Below are 21340 nucleotides of genomic sequence, written 5' to 3' on the forward strand. Positions count from 1 at the left end.
TGACAAACCAGACACCCAGCTTTTGCTTTAGGAGGAGTGCACATAACCTCTGTCCCACATGTTTCTCCCTCCTTCCAGAAATGATACAAAGGTCAGTGGCCTGGGACCCAATCCTTCCTCAGCCCCAACTTTAGCCACGTGACAGTGGCAAATCTTCTCACTTTCCTGAGCCTCAGCTGGCTGCTCCATAGAGGGAACCCGGGAAATATGGACCAGGTGATGTTATAAAGCCCCTTCCAGCTCTGGAACTGCTTCACTCTAGATTCCTTATCCAGTTGCACAGCCAAGAAATGTGCCAAGGATTCAGAAAGGAGGGATGGATGAAAGAGTACCTGTGTGCACTTGTGTGGAGAGCGCCTGTCTGCAAGCATGTAGAGAGTGTGTGTATGCACTGACCTTACACGACCCCTATGCACCTGTGTCTGTCCCATCTGAGGGGCTTGTGAGACTCTGCAGGCCTCTGTTTGGTGCCTGATGCCCACAATGCCATATGGGTCATCAGTGTCCCCAGATCTTGCCTAGTAGACGTGGTGCTGCTCTGAGCTGCTGTCTTCTCTCTCCCCAAGACCTCTGATTCACTCTCTGGCTCTGTCCACGTGCAGCTCCCTCAGAACCCAACAGCTCATGCACGCCTGCTCCAGGAACCGGGCATACAGGCTGTCCCTCTGCTACGCAGGTGAGGGGCGGGAAAAGGCGAGGCAGGGACCCAAAGCTCATCCCTAATGGGCCAGCGCTTACCATCTGGAGCTCGTTCTGTAACTGGTGATTCAGACTGGCTTTCTCTTCCATCTGTGCTTCTAAGAACACAATCTTTTCTTCTTTCATGGCTAGTGTTGTTTTTAATACTGACTCATTCCTGCCTTCCAAAATCTTGTATTTTCTGAAAATTACAGATATAAAGTATTGTTTGTCAGCCTTTTCCACCCACAGGCTCCCAATCTCCCAGCTGCCACACATCCTTCCCCCCTTTAAGCTGGTTTCCTTCAACACCTGGCAGCTGGCAGCTTTTGGCCCAGAACTACAGGAGCCAAAAGCCATCCGTTCAGAGCCCTTCCCAGGACTCCCAATGTCAACATGCTTGTGACACGTTCAAAGGAAGTGTCCCTGGGGCAGTTTTATAGCCATCGTCTTATGGAGGCATTATTCGGGCCCCTTCACAGATGGGAGAACTGAGTCTCAGAGAAGGTAAGCAATGTGCCCAAAGTCACAGTGCTAGGTGAGTGGGACGTCACACCGCACCAAATGTGCATCACGTTATCCAGCATGTGGATCTAGTCGGATACGAGGGCAGGACAAGTCTAAGATGTCGGATTCCTTGAAAAACAAGGTCATTTAACAAAGCATTGCAGGCCAAGTCTGCAACAATTAAAATACATAAAGAAAGAAAGGGCTGGGGTTAGGGCGAGAGAGAGAAATAACAGAGGACTTCCAGGGCAGTGAAAATATTCTGATACCATAATGATGGACACACGTCACGACACGTGTCCAAACCCACAGGATGTGCAACAGCGAGAGTGAACTGTAACGCAAAGTACGCACTTTGGGTGCCGACGGCGTGAGGTGCACTGATTGGACACAGGTACCACTCTCGTGGGGAACGCCGACAGTGGGGGAGGCCACGCACGAGGCGGGGGCAGAGGGTATATGGGAACTGTCTGTCCCTATCCGTCAATTTTGCTGTGAACCTAAAACTCTGAAATAAAGTCTATTTTTACAAAATTAAGAAGCCTTTTTGTTGGATGAAAGATTTTCCTTCCACTCTCCCTTGGGAGCCTCCGGGAAGACCTGGAATCCAAAGGACACGCCCTCAGCTGAGAGGAGTCCACACAGAGGTGGAGCTGAAGGCGTGGAGCACGTGGGACGTGGTGTGAGCCGTAATGGTGTGTGGACCACAGGGGAGGGGTCCTCACACATCGCTGTTGCTGTCATCATCCTGCAACAGCAGCTCCTTGTGGAAGCCGACCTTCTCCAGCTCCTGGCTCAGTTTGTCCAGCTCACTGGTCAGCTGCTGGCTCTTCAGTTTCTCCAGCACCAGGTCCTGTAAGGACAGCAAGAGGATGAGCATGGGATGGGCGCCCACCAGAAACGGCAGGGGGGGCCAGGTGCAGGCCCTTCCCAGGCTGAGCAACTGTCCTGCCCAGTCATGGCTGCTCCGGTGTCGCGAGCACTGAGCAGGAGGTTTGATGGGGATGGGTGAACCCCAGGGATGTCTGACAAAGAGAAGGGATGAGAACACGTTTCCAGGCCCCTGGCATGGTAGACGCCCAGGCTGACTTGTCAGGATGGATCGTGTTCCACACACAACCGAACGTGTGTTTGAAACACCATTCTGTTGACATCTGGGTAGCGGGTTTGAGTTCTTCATGATTTTGCCTTCTCTACGAGGTAATGTAGTTAAACGCTCATTGCAGAGAATTTGGAACATGGGAAAAAAGTATGAAAAGGAGAAAGATTTCACTTTACACCCTGGTTTTGATTTACTTTTCAGAAGTGGTGTTGATCTACTGTACTTCCACCCCAATCAGTAGCTGTCCAGGTTCCTGCCATTTCCTGGCTGGTGTCACAGCTGTTGGCACGCAGGCCTCCCCCACCAAATCCCAAGGCCTGGAAGAGGAGTGTGAGCGTGGGCTTGCCAAACACTGCAGTCTGCTGGCTGCAGATTTCCCAGCCACCCGGCCACTGGGTGAAGCCAGGTGACCAGCTGTGACCAATGAGCTGGGTGTGCAACTGACGTGTGGTCACTTCCTGAGTACAGCACAGAGGAGCTGGAGTGTGACCTTCCAGCTGCCTCTCGCCTGTGACAGCAACAGCCCAAACCCCATGTTGAGGTGGTGAAGCCATAAATCGAAGCCGCCTGGACGGCTGAGTCACAGCACAGAGGACAGGCCCTAGGAGAGTCACCTGGACTCTCGTGTGGGAGACGTAAGCCTTGCTGTGGGAAGCCACTGCAGCTCTGCAGTCGGCCACTATCGGGGCATCACCTGACCCACGTTTACAGAGGCAGGGACTGTGCACTGTTTGTGTTTTCTCTCTCTCCCCCAGCACACTATCGGCCTGCATTCCTTTCTGAACACAGAGACCTCTGTGTTCACGTGTGTTTCCCTTTCTTCCAGCTAGTGTGACCGACTGAAGTGTGGTCCTCGCTCACTCTCTTCCTTGTCCACTGGCCGACTACAGGGGCTCCACTATGGGACGGACAAGCCACAGGAGAGAGAAGCCTGGTGCCCGAGACACTGCACTTACGTCCACCTGGGAACAGCCACACTGACCACCTACATGCGGGAGACTCGATTTCTGTGTTGGGTCAGTCAGATGCTGAACTCGTGTACCAGGGCAGTTCTTCACCATAGCACACGGGACGAATGCCCAGAGGACCCATGCAAAAAGTACCAGCGAAAAGGAGAATGCGGACTTATCGAGAAACCATAAAACGTTCATGCCCCTTGAGCCTGTGATTCTACTTTTCGGAATAGATCCTAAGAACGCTGACACATCTGTGAAAGTGTCCATCGGCAAGGATGTCCAGTGTCACTGACAACAGTGGGGGAGAAACTGGAAGCAAACTAAGCGTCCAAAAAACAGCCACAGTAAATCGACTGGATTAGTACTTTGCAGTCATCAGAGATTGTGTCCTGAAACCTATTTAATAGGAGAAAATGCACACAAGTAAAACCCAGAATAGGGTTAGGATGTCGAAATTGTGTGTGTGTGTGTGTGTGTGTGTGTGTGTGTACACGTACGTACGTACAGGGGAAAAGATGAAATAAAATAAGCCAAACTACTAGCAGTAGAAGTTCTCTCTAGGCAGCGAGAGGGGAACAGGGGATTTTCACTTGGTTCTTCACACCTTCAAGCAGCGCCCTGTTTAGAATCAGGGAAAACACTTAAGGATGTGCACAGCCCCCCCATTCTGGAAGCACACGCCTCTCGACACGCCCACCCCACTGGGCCCCGCGGAGGGGCCGGAGGGCTGCCACCCCCTGCTCACCTCCCTCAGGGTCGTCAGTGTCCTTGTGTGCATGGTGACTTGCTTGGTGAGGTCCCTGTTGTCCTTCTCGAGCTCCTTCAGCTTGGTGGCCGCGTCCCGGCAGCGGGCCAGCTCCCTGTCCAGGGCCCGGCTCTCCTTCTCGGCGGCAGACAGCTTGGCGGTGCTGTCGTCCAGGACGGCATCCTTCAGCTCCACCTGCTGCCACAGCCGCTTCACCTCCTTTTCCAGCAGCTTCTTGTCTTTCTCCAGCTGGGCCACCTCCTGCTCCAGGGTCTTCTTGTCCTTCTCGGCCCTCTCCAGCTGCTGGTTGGTGAGCCGGAGGGCCTCCAGGTCCCGCTGCAGGGCCCGGTTTTCTGCCTCCAGCTCCCCGAGCTCGCGCTCCAGCGCCTGCGCCTTCTGGCCGCTGCTCTCCAGGGTCTGCTGCAGCCGGAGGTTCTCGGTGCTCACGCTTTGGTAGCTGAGCTCCAGACGCTCCGACTTCTTGCTCAGGGCCTTCAGCAGCTCCACGTTTTTCCTTAGCTCCTCCTTCTCCCGCTCCAGCTCCTGGTTCTCCCTCTCAATCTGAGCCATCTTGGCGCCGGTGAAGCGCATGGTCTCCACCATCCCACGCAGCTCCAGGTTCTCCTCGTCCAGCTGCTTGTTGGCTCGCTCCAGCCCCTCGAGCTGCACCGACACATTCTGCAGGGTGTCCAGAGACTTCCTCAGTGTCCGGTTCTCCAGCGTCAGGCCGCGGCTCTCACGCTCCAGGGTGTCCGCCTTCTCGGCGGCCGCCTTCAGGGAGGAGACCTCCGTGGCCAGCTTCTCATTCTCCTTCTCCAGCCGGTGCAGCTCCTTCTCCAGCTCCTCCACCCGCTCCACCTTCTCCTTCACCTGCTCCAGGTCCCTGTGCAGCTGCTGCTTCTCAAACTCCAGCTTGCTGAGCTTGCTGCTGGTCTCCGTCACCGTCTGGTGGAGGACTTTGTTCTCCTTCTCAATGTCCTTCGCGCGGGCCTCACTGCTCACCTGCGACCTCTCCCGCAGCGACCACACAACTTGGTTGAGATGATCCTTTTCTTGCTCAAGATCCTTGATCTGAGGAAAAAAAAAACAATGGGAACGTCACAGGCGGCTGCATGGAGGTATCTCAGCAATTTGGGTCCAAACTGGAGGACTAAATGTAGGTCCTCAAAGACCATCCCACTGGGCACCCAATGGAAGTCCTAACGTTGCCCAGAGGCCTGATATGGACCCAAGGTGCAGGGCATGGAGATCCTACTGAGACAGCTGAGACAGCTCAAGTCCAAACACATTCCTAGTAGCCAGGATGACGCAGAAACGTAATTTCCCGCTCTTACCTGAAACAATGAAAGTGATTTCCCTTGGTACTTTTCATCCTGGTGGGCAGGAGTCCACGAGCTGACCATCTACCTCTGTGGCCTCTCCTTATGCTACTCTCTGCCTATAGACACTGCACGTGACCGTCCCTCTGCCTTAAAGACTCACCACCCTCTACCCCTCAGCCTTCAGCATCTCTGGCACCTTCTCATCCTGCATCACGACTCTAAATGCCCTCTATCAGGGGTCTCCCATTGGGCACCACGTGTACTTCCTCAGCAGCACACGTCTGAAATCACCTCTCTGTCATTCTGTCCTACAGACTGTAAGCCGCATCTGGGTGGGGGACCCCGTCTTTTCACCACACATAGCACCATCCGACCCCCCCTTTTCTGTCCTTCTAAAGAGGCTGAAAAATCCAAATACTTGATACCAGCCCCCCTTGCAGCTATGGGTAGTCATGTTTCAGGTCTGGTCAAAGAGGTGTCGACAGAGGGTCCTGGAGAGGCCTCCCCTCTGCCCCTTCACCCCCACCCCACCTCCTTCCTGCCCATTCCTTGGGGACGTGCAGCAGCCACCGCTGAGACTGGCAGGGCAGGAAGAGAGAAGCCTGGCTCCTGCCCGGCATCCCTGAGCCACTGCCCCAGCACTGGACTGTCTACCCTTCGAGTGGGAGGCGGATAAACCCTGGAGGTTTGCCAGAGGTCCCGAGGGACACCGGACGTCGGGAGCTGGAACATTCTGGGTCCTGCGGGGCCGTCCTGTGCACGGCGGGACATCTAGCAGCAACCCTGGCCTCCATCCACCGCATACCAGGAACACCTTCTCTCTCCTCTGCCAAGTCATGACAATCAGAAACAGCACTGCCAACGTACCCGGGAGGCAAAGTCTGGCCCCCATGCCCCTGCTGCTGGTCGACAATTACTGGTTTGAGCTACAGCTAGGCGACTGGTAAGCTACGTATCACTGATAAATTACCAGTGATCCTGGCCTCTCCCCCTTGCAGGCAGGGGTCCGGGAGAGGCATTTGCTCCAGAGGCGCCTACCTGCCTGGCTTTGTCAGCCTTTAGTGTCTCCATGTCGCTCTGTAGCTGTTCTTTCTCTTTGATCAGCTCCTCACTGAGGGTCTCCAAATCCTGGTTGCTCTGCTTCTCTCTCTCCAGCTGGGTCTGTAGCTTTTCAATCTGCAGAGCCAAAAGACCCAGCCCATGCAAAAGTCAGTTCCACAAACTAAAAGCCTGTCAGCCCCACGGAATACCGGAACAGGGCTTTTTCTAAGAAAAACACCCAGGCGTTGTTCTGGGTGACCCCTCATGCCCTTGACCATGAACTCTTTGCCCAGCTACAGCTGTCCCTTCCCACTGACACCAAACTCATTGTCAGCTGGGACAGGAGTTGGGAAAAAGGCACTGACTCTGGTATCAGAGGGACCAGGGTTCACAGCCTGAGGGGCACAAGTCATTGTTAGCAGGTCCCTCCCTGCTAACAATGTGGCCATGAGCGAGTTTCCGTAACTAACACTGGGCCAGCGGTGGCATCGTCGTGAGCGTGTCAGTGTGATGTGCTCAGCATACACCTGGCGGGTGGCAGTGCCAGCCCCGGACCCCACCCACCCTCAGAGCTTCCGACCCAGTTGGTCTGGGCCAGGGCCTAAGAATCTGCAGTTTGACTTGTGCCCCTCATGCTGCTGGTTTGGGATGACTTTCTAAATGATAGATCTTTAAGAACAAAGATCAGACGGTTCTCAGAGCTTTGCAAGATCCCAGACCTCAGGACGCCAATGAGAACCTCTGGGGGTAGGACCCTGAGATGCCCAGTGGCCCAGTGAGCAGCCAGGACTGAGAGCCTGCTCTACTCACCTGTCGGGGCTGGGCCTGGCACGGGTAGGTTTACAAAGCTCCCAGAAGGGTCACTGCTCCAACACCTGCGCTGCTTGCTTCTCTCCAGGTGAGGGGCTGCCCTGCCTTCCTACCTCACAGGTCTGTGCGCTGGCTCAAGTCTCCTCTGGAGGAAGCAGCCAGATGAGCTTATTCCTCACTAGTGGGGTGCGACAGGCCCAGCGGGGCTCAGACTTGCGCTCTCTCATCGTAATGTCAGTGCACCAAGCCCCCTGCCCCAACATGGGGACCCTGGGACGGGGAAGCGTCACCCAGCCAGAGCTGACAGGAAAACGCACTGCAACAGGCCACGTGTCCGAGTCTTTCTCAAAAGTGAGAGCACCCTTCTCATCCTTCCTTATCTCTGCCCCACTTAGCACAAGGCCTGGGACTCAGCAGGGAGCCTATGATGACAGTGCCTACACCTGAGAGAGTGGCCGTTGAGGTGTTATTAACCATCACAGAGAGAAAGGTACCAGCCTCTGAGTGGCCGAGAGATTTGCCCAAGGCGCACGGGGAGGACACACACCGGCCGACCCAGCCCTACTCTCACTCACAGTGGAGGCCTGTGGTGTGTGTCCCCTGCCCCACCGCTCACCCCACCCCACCCCACGCTCTACTCTTAATACTTCACCCTTGTTGCCACTTCTTTCCCAGAGAAAGGAATGTTCTCCCAACCTTTGCATTTCTGATCTTTGTTGCTTCTAGTTTGAAAACGTGATTTCCCCATGTCCTACCCACCGCTCCTAGTCAACTCTCACTTTCCATCTTTCTCCTTTTCTGGTTCTTTCTGCCATGGAACCAGAGCGCCCACTCCTGCTCATCCCTGAAGGAGGCCAGTGCCCCGGGGCAAGCTCCCTGGGCTGGGGTGTGAGCTGGCTGCAGACCTTCTGGCCCGAAGGGCCTTCCCATCCTCACACTGCTGGGCTTGGGCTGAGAGCTCATGTGTGAGTCTCAAGGTCCCCAGAGCATGCGGGTACACGGACCTGCCTCTCAGGCCCTGGGTTGTCCTTGCTCTCATGATGACACCCCAAAAGGGTTGCCCCTCTTTCTCTGACAATAAGGATTCTTTACTTCTTGGCTCAAAGAATGAATTCTCATGACGTCAACACAGAGTCAGACATGGGAGGGAGGCCCCTTCTCCAAGGTCCACAGAATTGTTGTGAGTTAGAGGCAAGGACGCTAACTTTGGGAACCACTCTTTCCACAGACATTTCACACCAAAATAAGCTTGCAGCATGGGCTATGCTGGGGGAAGTGGGAGAGCCAGGCTGGCACTAGGGGTCCTGGGCCTCTGGGCACTGTGTCCTGGCTGACCCTGGTTTCCTTCTCAGACACCTCTCAGAGTGGCTGTGTTGTCTGAACTTGTCCCAAGGCTGTGTGTACCCTTGCTCCAGGAAGGTCAGGGCTGGGGCCGTGTCCCGACACTGTGGTGCTCAGCTGGTTGCCGAGACCCATCATCCATCCAATGTTAGGAAATACCCGTCATGTGCCAGGCTCTGCTGGGCCAGGAAGACCCAGCCAGGCCCCAGGCAGGCTGGCAGGAGAGGAGGGGAAGCGCTCGGCAGGCAGAAGGGCTGCCTTCCCAAGGTTCCAGGCACCAATACAGGACAGCTCTGCTCTGGGAACTGCGGCATCTCCTTGTACCAGGGACTCTGCCAAGACCTGCCTCCCGAGGGCAGTGGCAGGAGAGGGCTGGGGTACTACCAGGGAACCGATCCAGAAAGGAAGCAGGAGGGTGGGACCCCAGAGATGGGGGCTAAGGAGTCATACCGGGTAGGCGGCACCCACCGCCAGTCCCATTTGTGTACAGGAGGGGTTGGGGTGGACCACGAGGGCAGAGAGAAGCATCATTGGTCGTCTCTAAGGCCTGCCAGGAGCCGGGCCAGAGAGGTTGCATTGCAGGCTTTCTGCGGCAGACCCATGAGGACCCGCGGAGTCGGCAGCTCTCATCTTTCTAAAGGTCAATTCTTTTTTATCTTGGCTGAGGTTTATAAAGACATTTCCTGTGCCAGGCCCATGTGAACCTAAAAACCCAAACCGTCTAGTCGCTTTCCCCATGCTACTCTGCCTCCAGAGACATGCATGAGACGGGGTTTTCTATTGTCCCACAAACAAAGGACAAACTATTTGGCGGCTAACCAGCTGCAAGACACACAATGCTTTGAGGGGACAAGAGTGAGTGAGTGGCCCAGCCTGGGAGGTCCCATGGGGGACAGGAGAAGCCTTCACAGGAGGGGGCTGTCCCACGCCTCACCCAGAGATAAAGGACCAGCAGAGCCCATGTCTCCTGCCTACAGCCACGTCACTCCCACGGCCGGTTAGCAAACGACGCTGCCAGGACGCATGGGCAGGGCAGGACAGACACCCAGACTGCGAAAGCACCAGTCCTGCGTGGTGCTCCGCAAGCGAGAGCGCTCCTGCCCTCGCCCTCGGATGGACTCTGACCACCGGTCAAGGTGTGCTCAGAGCCCACCAGGCGGCTGTGCCAGCTGCAGTGTGGCTCTGTGGACTGATGCCCTCTGCCCCACAATGACCAGGACACAGGCAATCCCTAGCCTCTCGACAACGCTTCTTGCTCCTGAGACCGTGCACGGGGGGGTCCTCGTAATGGAAGGACGAAGACTGGTTTGTAAGCCTCTGTCTGCCCTCCCAGATACCGGGTTCTGCTGTTCTGACAAGCCCAGGAACTGACCTGAAAGGCAGACGCAGTGCAGCCGTCTCTTATTCCCCATCCCATAAACCAAGAGGAAGCAGTGAGCACCGCTCTTGTTTTACCTCCAGTGGTCCCACATGTGCACGCGCGCACTCCCGTGTGCACGTCTTACATGACGCCTCTCGCCCCAAGCCCCACCCTATGCTTTCTAACCCTGCACTGCTCTCTCTTCATTAAGCACGTACCACGTGGTGGACCCTTTACCTACACTAACTCAAACGATCCGATGACACCTACTAGGTGGGTACATCATTAACCCCATTTTACAGATGAAGAAAACAAGGCACACAGAGGTCAATGGTGTCCGAGTCACAGACTCAAGGCACCGGCACAGGGACACGTCATGCTGCTCTGTGACACTTAATGGTACTCTTGTCCCACTACTGTAACCGTAGCTGCACTGGATCCTGCCTTTCTCCCAGCTGTGCGTCCTCCCCGATACCCAAATGCTCCACCTGGACACCTACTCATCTGTAGGTCCCACGTGGGGCTGGGGGAGGACACCCACCCTCGGCCAGGGCTACCTTCTTGCTGAGCTGCTGGTTCTCGTTCTCCAGCTCCCCACACTTGAGGCTGTTCTCCTCCAGCGCCAGCGACGCGTCCCGCAGCCCCTGGATGGCACTCTGTAGGCTCTGGTTCTCCTTCTCCAGCTTCAGGATGCGGCTGGAGGCGCATTCATTCAGCTCAAACACAAACGACTTCCTGGAGGCTGAAGCACCAAGTCGGGTCAGAGCCCAGGGTCCAGGGGTCTCCACCTCCACTCTCTGCCCCCACCCACCCCGCGTCCACTCTCTGCCCCCGGCCCCGACCCGAACACCAGCTAGTCCTTCCCGGCCTAGGAAGGACTCCCATGGGTCAGCGGGGGGCCTGGGGTGCTGTTGCTATTAGTGCCCAAGGATCCCTCAGGCACTTAGGGCCCCTATGATGGCTCTGGTGGGGTCTGTAAAGGGAGCAACCCAGAGCTTAAGAAGGTGATGGTAGAAAAGCCAACACAAAAGTTAAAAACTGTAACTGCTAGAACCTTTTCTTTTTTTTTTTTAACCAAGCTGCCAGCCTGACCGTACAAGTCAAGAATTTTAGAGAATAACAGAGATGGCAAATAGGGGACATTTTCTGGGCCAGCTCTGAGAACAGTGGGAACTGGGTGGCTCAGCTGGGATAATCAGCTAGTTATTCTGCCAAGATGGTAGAGGCTATGGTGCACGTACAGCCAGTGCTTGCCATCCTTTGGACAGAGATTTCATTTTCTAATCTTACAATTTATTGAAAAAAGAATGAGACAGTGTATGAAAATTGCTTTAAAAGCTCTAAGTGAGATGAAACTGTAGGCTAAAGAAGAATAAAGGCAGATGATCTACTTTGCTTTTAAATAGCTGGAATAGCAGACAGAGAAGGGAGCACAGCCCCGAGAGAGAAATGAGCTTCTTGGCCCCATCCAGCCACAAGCAGGTACGTGACTAGATTAAGTCCTGGGCTTTTTTAGGAAGAAAAATGAGTGTATGTGAGAGCCCTCGAATGAAGGGGTCAGGGTTGTCCCCCCTCACCCGCCCCACCAGTACCCCACACTCAGCCCTCGGAGCCTTGTTATAACGCATTGCTAATATGGCTGTGTCCCCATCTGCCCCTGATTCATCACCCCAGGAGTTGGAGGTACGTAGAGGGGATGGCTTTCAGAGCAAGCACATCAAGCTGGAAACAAAATGTGTGTGTCCAGCTCCTCGGCATCATCAAAAGGACGAAAAGGTGTGCATCGGCCTTGAGTTCTCACCTCCCACCAAGGAGAACGGTATAGACCCAAGAAGCCAGAACATCCTAAAGACCCCAGGCGACAACAGGCCGTGCGGCAGTGGGGTGGACGGACCATCCCAGCACCGACACACACACACACACACACGGTGCCAACATACGATAACACATGGAGGGCTCCGTCCTGACTCAGCTACAAATGACACTAACCGAAACCAAAACTCCACTAATTCACAACCTGGGATCGGCATTCATCTAAAAAATAACATTAGAAAAATTGTGGTGAAATATATATAATATAACAGAGTTTACCATTTTAACCTTCCAGTTCTGGGGAATGAGATACATACACATTGTTCTGTAACCATCACCACCATCCACCTCCAGACGTTTTCAGTATTTCACACTGAAACTCTGTGCTCATGGAGAATAATTCTGAAGGTTCTCCAAGTTAAACAATGGAATTGATTACAAGCCTCGTTTCCTCTTCCGTAAAAGCCAGTGCCTCAGAGACTATCACGATGACATAACAGTTTATTATGAAAACAACCGATGGTTCTTTACTGGGTGTTATGCTCATTAGCACCCCAAACAACCAGAGTAATGGGATGTATTTTAATCAGACATGGGCAATAAAAACAGTTGTCCTTTATTATACCCCGTGGGCCAGGCACAGTGCAATGCTTCACTGTCTCCTCTCAGCAATCCTGTGAGGCTGCTTCATTACCCCCATTTTGCAGATAAGGAAACTGAGGTCTAACAGAGGTCACCTAGCTAACAAGTAGAGGAGCCAGGACTTGGAGCCAGGTCTTTCTGACTCAAGAAGCCCCCACACCATACATGCAAAAGTACATTCAGGCTTCGCTCATTAGCTGTCAACTAAGCACTGAATTGAGAACACCAAGAACACATCATGGTCACTGACCAGAAAGGGCTCACAAACTATACTGAGTGGTCTGAATCAGTGGGGCTTTCCAACCCCATCAGCCACCCTGGTCTCCAACAGAAATACGGTCTGAGATGGTCCTAGACAGCCTGCACCACTTCTCTGCTCCACCAAGGGGCAGCGTCCTCCCCGGCAGACCTGAATTCCCAGAGCAGGGAATCCCTGTGACCCCACCCTGGGCCGCAGCACGCTGCCCAGGCACCAAACCACGGGCAGAACTATCTTCTCACACAGACTGATATTTTAATGAACCGATTTTAGGTTCAAAACTGATGGGACCCCTTGAAGAGAAGGACGATCCAGTTGCTTTCAACTGTCTTTCCATTATGCTTAGGGATGTTTAGCAGAATTGAAAAAGCAACCTCCCCCGCGCCCCCAATCCAGCCCAAAGCCCTCCTGCCTCTGTAAAGTTCTGAGCAAACAGTAACTTACTCTCTCAGGTGCACGTGTGCTATTTTTGAACACAGGAATTGGCTATTGTTTGCTGGGCACTGAGGCTTCCTGCTGCACTGCTGACGCCTGCCCCACCCACCTTCCCCTGGCTGACTGCACCTCATCTCGGGTACTGGGCAGGGGTGCAGACACAGGAGGGAGAGGGAGAGGCCTGGGTCCCATGAGAAGCAGCCACTTAGCAGCCCTCATCCAGGGAGACAGAGAACAAACTGCATCCATCTTGCCCAATTATGCAAACGAACACAGGAAATAATGCCCAGGGTACATTTATAGTGGGGATTAGTGGCCACTGGGGACGTCTCCTGCCATCTAGAGCTTTCAATCATCCATAGATAAGTCTAAGATGTCCTCTGGGTGTCAGCATGCTGTAATCTGGAAGCTCCTCGGACTGTCCATATGGGAACTGAGAAACCTGGCAACACTTAATTTGTATTTCATGTCCTGACATCAAGGCTGCCAGAACCCTCATGTTCTCCTTGGGGAGAACTGCGAGAAACAGTTCCAAATGGCCCTTGAAGGAAATCCTCTTTACTTGGAGTGGGGACGGACTAACATGTAAGATTCAGAGCCAAGGGCTCAGCTCCCCGGGTAAGGGAGACGCCACAGCCAGGCTGGCTCCCAGGTACAGGGGCTGCGTACCTTCTGACAGGTCTGCGTTCTTGGACAGCTGCTCCAGCTCCCAGCCCAGGTGGGCGGACTCGTTCATGCTCTGCTTCTGTGCGATCTCCAGCACCATGTTTTCTTCCAGCAGCTCTTCAATGCGCTTCTTGTCTGTGTCCCGGTTCTAGTGTGGGAAGAGGGAACGGGTGAGGAAGCGCCGGGAGCACCTTCTGCACAGGCCCCGTCCCTGGGCATCTGCCCGCATTCCCCCAGAATGAAGGACCTCCACGTGCCTGCTCACGTCCGAAAAAACTCAGCTGCACAGAAATGACTCCAACACAGGGCTCAGCTGTGAGAGTTATACCACTGAGATACGCTGACCCTCTGACCTAGGTGATAAAGCGACCCGAGGGCTCTGAGTGGTGTCTGAACAAAGTGACACATGGTGCAGGGCTTTGAAGCAAGTAGTGATGACGGCGCCCTACAGCAGGCCGAACACGCCTCGGAAAGGCCGTAGAGACTCAGAATTATGCTCAACCCACACCACAAGAGCCAGCAAAGATCCTCTTTGCAACAGACACCCACATGCATACATCCTTACAGAAAAGCAATACAGAAAAGCATCAAGTTGTAGTGTCTGTCTTGTGGAAATAAGCGGTGCCCACGTGAGCCTGCTGAGCTCAGCAAGCGACTCTCGGCTGTCAGCGAGTCACTGTGTCGGCAGTGGAATCAAACCCTGCAGCTGAAAATCAGACAAGGGCACAGCATACACCTGAAAGTGCCCCAGTCAGTTTTACATGTGGTGACAACAGCTTGTAATACCAATTCCAGGTCGTGAAGCTTAGATTTCAGCTGCAGGTTCTCTTTTTCCAGCTCGTGAACTTTATCGCCCCGGGCCCGAGCAGCCGTCAGCTGTTCCTCCAGCATGGACTTGGTTTCAATTAAAATGATATTATCTTCTCTCAGCTCCTGGTCAGCAAAAACATACATGAGAACCATCAGATTAAGGCACCCGGTTCATGACGTCAGCGTTCTAAGATCAACGCTCCTCCAGGCATCTGGACCGAAACCAACAACCGAGGGAAAAGGCTGCTGCTGCGGGAAGTTCTGTCTCCACTTTTTAGCACCTGTACCTTTTTCGTTAGGCTAGGGCAAATGGGCTTTCTCTACAGAAAGAAAACTATCCAGGAATCAAGAAAATACTTAAATTCGGGAAGGAAACACTTTGTCGGTGGGTGTCAGCTTGATGCCAGCCACGGTGCGATGGTATATGACATTTATAACTCCCTTTTGTTGGACAAGTGGACTCTGCTAACAGACATGGGACTTGGCTGGGCACCCCCATTTCCTTAACAAGGAAGAGTCTGTCCCAGGTTCAAGGGATGAGTCTAGTCTTCTCAACATGCATGCCACTGATCAGGGTCATGGGACAAAATGGCTATCGGGACAAGCTTTTGTTCAATATACATTTCCTGCTCGAATGTTTTTATACACATAAGTACTCTTGGAAGAACAGTTCTTGGCAATTTCCTGGAAATGAGGAGTCTTTAAGACAGTTAAATCACAAGCAAACATGAACCCCACAAATAAGGACCATGGGATTCCTGTGTGTCAAGCACGAACTGGGAATGGACTGCAACGGCAGGTCCCTCACAGGCCCCCTCATGGGCAAGAGGTCCCCTGGACTCTGACTCCTGTCCCAGGCGCCTAGCACACATGCGGGAGGCATTCAGCTCGTTTACCTTATCTCTGCTCCTCCTGATTAAAGGACTTCTTGGTTTCTTTTCCCCTTGGAGCACTCCTAGGACCACTCACTGTCTCGGGGGGGATGGAGTCTCCCCTGAATGCCTTCACACTTTGCAAACACGCACACAGGGGTGTGTGTCAGTTTTCCAAGCCTTGCCCCACTCATGGGTCCTGACAACTGGAGCGGGGCCGGTAGCTCCTGCTTATCCAGCACGTGTTCATTTTCCCTGCATGGGCCAGAATCCAAGATTCTTGGGAGAGGGGAAACCATGCACCTTCCAGTCAGTGGACACGGTTCTGATCAAAGCCTGGCAGCCGTGAAAGGTTTAGTCATTAAGACTCTGGATTTACCTGGGTGCCCTCTCTCTGCCTGTCACCAGCCTCTTGTGGCTGGCCCTCCACTCGGCACCCCTGTCCCTGCCTCGTTCACTCTTCACAACAGCCCCAAGGAGGAGGCAGGGACAGTCCTTTCCCATAGATGAAGAGGTTGACTTGGGTAACTTAAGGAATGAGCCCAACGTCACAAAGTTAGCAGTGGGTGAAGCTGGGGCTTGAACTTGGGCCAGAGAGCTCCAGACCTGTGTTTTCTCCACTGTCCTCAGCTGCCTGCAACCCATCCTTAAGGACATCACATGGGTAAGAGGCCCAGACTACTACTAATGATGTGAACCAGAGCACATAGAGGGGCTTCAAGCAGGAAGAAGGCCTGGCCCTCCCTCTGTGGCCAGTGCCACCACCATTCTCACCTTGCCTTCCAGCCAGTTGCCCACCAGTAAGCGGGACCACACTCTTAGGCCCTGAGCTCCCATAGCACAGGATGCCCTTTCATTTTACAACCAACTCCTACTCAGCCTTCAAAACCCAGCCTGAGTTGCCCCCTCTGAGAAGTGATTGCAACACCACTCTGTCCTGCCCACTGAGTCAGGTACTTGGGCTCCCAAAATGCACTGGGAGGCCAACAGTGAGCTGGTCTGCTCTCCTTCCCTAAACCGTGATGGCCAGGGCAAGACGGTTCTACTTCTGCTCTTGTGGGCCTCACACAAGTATTAGTAACACTTGTTGGCTGAATCATGCCATGAGGGGGAGTCAGAGGTGGGGCCCTGAAAACACTGGAGACAGGCAGGGATGGACAAGAGTGTCCACAAGAAGAATACAGCACAGAACAGGATGATGTCTAGCTACTTTTCAAGTTAAGTTTCAATTTTCTGGAAGCACCAACCTCTACTATATGTTAGGCAACAGAAATATCGTAACTTGCCTTGTATACCCTGCCACCTCAGAAGTGAGAGACCAGACCCCAAGAAGCCATGCCTGAGTCCTAAAGCTGGCCAAAGGTGCGGCCTGATCGGAGGAACCCGGCTCCACACCAGGGGCAGCTGCCCACAGCCAGCCTGCCCGCTGTGGACCTGACCCCACCTGAACTGGGAGGCTATTTAAAGGCCTGACTCAACCCAGCAAACAGCTGAAGGCCTGCATTTAAGGAAGTCACAGGCCAGGCCTGACGGCTGGTCCCCAAGTGGCCCAGGAGCTGCCACTGCTAATGTGCTACTGTGACGTGGGCTGACGGGCTCCCTCCCAGGCGCGCCCCAGGCACGATTAGCTGTAGGACCCGAAGCAAGTGCATGTCCCTCAATTGGGGATCTGCCCTCCTACGGTGGGCACAATGGGGCTGACGTGATGTCGCATGTGAAATACTCTGGGCACGGCCCCCGGGGCCCTGTCAGTGGGCCGCTGCCATCACCACCAGCATGTCCCCCCCTGTAAGGCACTGTCTAGTCCAGCACGTGCGGAGCACGCATCTGTACACAGGCAGACGCTTGTTTCCAGGGGTGTGTCCTGACACCAACACGGCGGGGCGTGGGGTGGAGGGACGTCAGGAAGCAACTGGTTCCTTCCCACTGCGCTCAGGACCACCCCCCCCCCGCAGATCTGAGGTGTCCAGCCCAGCTGTGTCCGCCGAGGAGGGAGATGGGGTCACGCAGCTCAGGGCGGGCAGACCTCCTACTCAGTGACGCTCGCCCCTCGCTGAACTCCCCAGCTCACCCCGCTGCTTGCAGTCAGTTCAGCTTCACAGAAGACCCGCCTTGTAAGGCCTCACCTGACTGCAGGTGTGGGAGACGGAACCGTAAACCAACAGCAGCTCTGTCCTGCTCTGACTCCTTAGTATTCTGTCTAAACGTTGTACCATCATTAAGAAACACAAAATCCCAAGTGGGAACAGAAGATCCAGGTGTTCAAGGACTGATGTGGGGCTTGTCGGTCTGTGTCAGCCAGAGGGGGCGGGAGGGGGACAGGATGTGTGGAGAAAGCCCAGGGGGCAGAGCAGAGAGCCGGTATCTGGGTGGGCAGAGCAAGGTGGCCGCCACATGGGCCCAAGGTGGAATGAGGCATGTAGGGAAGCCAGGCGTGAGGTGAGGTGGGCTCAGTGAGGAGGTGGCTGGAGGTGGCCGTGCCACAGAGGGCGCGCAAGGCAGGCTGGAAGTGCTCACTGGACCTGGCAAGCGCATCATGACCCCATTCTCAAGCATGGCTCCAGGTGAGTAGAAGGGAGGTGGCAGAAGAATGCGCAGACAGGGAGGGGTGGGTGAGAAAGCGAGGAAGTGCAGGACGCAGTGGTATTCTCCTCTTTCAAACAGGCTCGGGAATGGACTGGGATAACTGGAGGGACAGAGTAGAATGGGGAGGGTTTTAATTAAGGGCGGGAATGTCCTGAAGAACCTAGAGATTAGACTCAAATCAACAAATACAGCTTGAGCACCTTCACCTACAAAAAAGGGTTTCTACCCAGGAAGTGCACTCTGGGGGGAGAGCTGCTGGAACCCGAGGGCACAGGTGAGCGACTCTGCCTCGGCTGGGGGGTGAGTGGAGCCGAGGCCCCGCCTCCCAGGCCTGGATGGGCAGGGCAGACCAAACCCACAGCACCTCTCCCCCTCCTGAACGTGGGCACCGTGGGGGACGTCTGAGGGTCTGTCTGCACGGTTCCCAGGACTGACCATTAACCCAGCTCTTAACTGCCTCGCCAACAGCCCCCCTACCCCTCCCTGCACAGATCTATCCGGGGCCCCCGTCGCTAGGATAAGCTCAGAGGAAACATGCTCCTACCTACGCATGAGATGCCAAGGCACGAGGGGCTGAGAGACCCTCCTTTTACAGAGGGACAAGGTTTGCCCAGCACCCAGAAAGTGGTGTGGCAGCCGGGACAGTGCCCTGCTAGGTCTTGGACTGTTTATTTTGAAGTGAGCACTGCCGAGGAAGCTATCAGTCTCTCAGAGGGGCAGACACTGGCCCACCGTGTCTTCACCCTGCTCAGAATGCACACGGCCCCTACACATCTGCCCTCTGCTGTTAGGAATTTCAGCCAATGACCAAATGTGGGGCAAGAGGAACCTTCCAGGCAGTCTCTTTCTGCCTTTGTCCTGCTCCCACGTGGCCCTCTGGACAGCAGCCCCCGTGCCCTGGCAGCGGTGAGGTGGGCCGACTGTTTGCAAAGGGAAGTCAAGGACCGGCTGGTGCACCCGCCCCTTCCCACTGTCCCTCGGGATGCCCAGGCCTCCTCTTGTTGTTTTAACCCTCGTGTAAACTAGACTAGGAGCCACGCAGAAGCTTCCAGAAGTTTGAAAACAAAACATGGAAATGTTTTGTGGTCCCTATTTTTCTAACCCAAATTAACCTTGCCCTCACCGTGAACCCCCAGTCCTTTAACTTTTCCTCCCATGTGACACTAACACTCTCTCCCTTTCCTGACATGCACTTCTGTGTTTCTCAGTGGAGATGGGGCAGGGTTTCGGGGAGGGCACGTGGCTGCCTGTCACTCCCTCTGGGCCTAGATGAGACCCCCCCCCGCACAGTGGGTGTCCACTAATGGGAGACGGCACCAACGTGCAAGTCGTGCTCCTTTCTCTGCTCCACTGCCGGTCACAGCCAACACCGTCACCATTTCAAAGGTGACAAAACTCGCGATTCTTTCCCGTCCATTTCCCCAGGTCGTAAGTCTTTTCATTGCTGAGAGGTGGGTTTTTACTTGACTTGTGGAGTGATTACCAAGTGCCTAGTGTGTGCCAGGGCCCAGGCAGGCCGTCAGATGAGACCCAGCGGCGCTCAGGCCCGAGGCCCACACAGAAGCCTGTGGCCGTGCGGGGCTGCCGGCCGGTCTGCAGACTGAGCAGCGCTGCTCAAGTGCCCCAGTCTCAGGACTGAGTGCACACGCACGCCTGTCCTCCACGCCACTCTGAGCCCTGATGCTATGGGCCTCCAAGAAGAGTGACTCATCCTCCGTCGTGGCCTGAACTCCGGGCCAGCCTCAGCTGCCAAGTGTTGGCAAAGCCACACGTGTGTCACTGCCTTGCCCTAAGGAATGGCCTCCTGCAGAAACACACTATTTCCCTTGTGATTCAGAAATTGAACGCAAAATTTAAGGCATTACTAATGTCACAGTAACTTCACTATGAAAATTACTAATCAACATGAAAAGCACCGCTGTTACTATCCAGAGACATGAAATTTGAGAATATGCAAAAGAGGTTCCCATGTGAAACCCTCTGAAAGTCCAGAAGCTCCCCGAATGCAGGGAGCGAGTCTGGCTTGTGTCTAGATCTCCTCTTGCTGGTGCAGGGCTTGGCACGAAACCACCATGTCCGCATGACCAAGCGAGGCTGCCTGGACGAGGCCAGGAATAAACATGGCGCCTAGGGACGGGATCCTCAAACTCACCCCACTCCACGGGGCAGAGAACTGGGTGAGATGTGGGAAACACCCTCCATGGTCCCATTTGGGGGCTGCAGGAGGGGCAGCTGAGTCAGCAGTCAAGGGAAACTTGGGCTTGAGTGTCCCTGACTCTCCCAACTGTGGCATTTCCAGTACGTGATGAAAAGCCCCAGTATGTGCTCCGGTATGTGCTCCGGTCCCAGAACCTGTCTGTGCTGGAGATTCATGCCTTTCATCACCAGAAGGGCTAGTGGACCATTTCCAGCAAAGCCGAGAGCTGGTCTCCCATGCCCACCCATCCTCGGGCCAGGCTGCTATCACACAGCACCCAGAGCACCTTCTCCACAGGGGGTAGTGCCAAGTGTGGCGCTAACACTCCTGGGGAACAGACACGCCCCGAGTGCGTCAGAGGAACAAACAGACCTGGCCCACAACCGCCCTCAAGCCGCCTTGGCCTGGCCCACGGCCCCCAGGGCCCACCTGCAGCAGGAGCGCACTCGAGGTCTTCCACCAAACAGCCTCCCCAGCACGTCTGCCTGCCCAGCTCGGCAGGGACAGGGACAACCCGAGCTCCCCACACCTGTATTTAGTCCCCTCAAAAGCCTCCTGGCTGGCAATGGGGATGATTTCTGACCACCACACAGGCCCACCTGGTAGGAGCTGATATCCTGATTTCATCCAGCTCATTAAAAGCACCTCCAAATCCCCTGGGATCGGCAATGTGGGCAAAATTCCCAAATCCTCAGAAAAGAAGGTCCCAGAGCCTGCTGTTGAAGTGAGGCAGTGGGGGGTGAGTGGTCCAAGTGTCACCGGCCCCACCTGGGTCTTGGTCTCCGTCACCCCACAGCCCTGACCCCTCCCCTGCGGCTACCCATACCCTCAGTGTCAGAACAGGCTCCACCACTGAGGGCCGGCTATGGGACTTGCCCAAATACCAGGTATTTTACCTCCCATCCTAAACACCTCACGAAGTAATATATCTATTTTATCGATGAGGAAACTGAGTTCTGGGGCAAGATTCAACCATAGAAATTGCAATTAGTCTTAACAAAATGATCTGTGAATAGAAGGCCATCACTGTGGCATGAAGTGGGAGAAGGAAAACTCCTAAGAGCAATCATGGCTGTCATCATCCAACCATATCCCTTCCCCTCACAGAGGGAGGCCTATAGGAGACCTGCAGACAGGAGGGGGTGCAGGGAAAGCGTCAGCTGCGGCGATCCCAGAGCTCCTCTCTCTAGAAGCTTCCA

At 54.7% G+C, this 21340-nt stretch overlaps 1 protein-coding gene across 1 annotated transcript in view; it reads right to left on the reverse strand.

Moving 5' to 3' along the window:
- The window catches only part of CCDC88C (coiled-coil domain containing 88C), a 115326-nt gene that overhangs the window by 28569 nt on the left and 65417 nt on the right, over window positions 1-21340 (reverse strand). Inside the window, exons 11-17 of the mRNA XM_081049660.1 lie at window positions 14463-14609; window positions 13680-13824; window positions 10420-10604; window positions 6349-6486; window positions 3989-5059; window positions 1911-2038; window positions 739-880 (exon numbers count right to left, since the gene is read on the reverse strand). Of these exons, the coding sequence (XP_080905786.1) occupies window positions 739-880; window positions 1911-2038; window positions 3989-5059; window positions 6349-6486; window positions 10420-10604; window positions 13680-13824; window positions 14463-14609 (1956 nt within the window). The remainder of the gene's footprint in view (window positions 1-738; window positions 881-1910; window positions 2039-3988; window positions 5060-6348; window positions 6487-10419; window positions 10605-13679; window positions 13825-14462; window positions 14610-21340) is intronic.

Source organism: Rhinolophus hipposideros (assembly GCF_964194185.1).
Source record: "Rhinolophus hipposideros genome assembly, chromosome: 5".
In the NCBI taxonomy this organism is placed as follows: Eukaryota; Metazoa; Chordata; class Mammalia; order Chiroptera; family Rhinolophidae; genus Rhinolophus; species Rhinolophus hipposideros.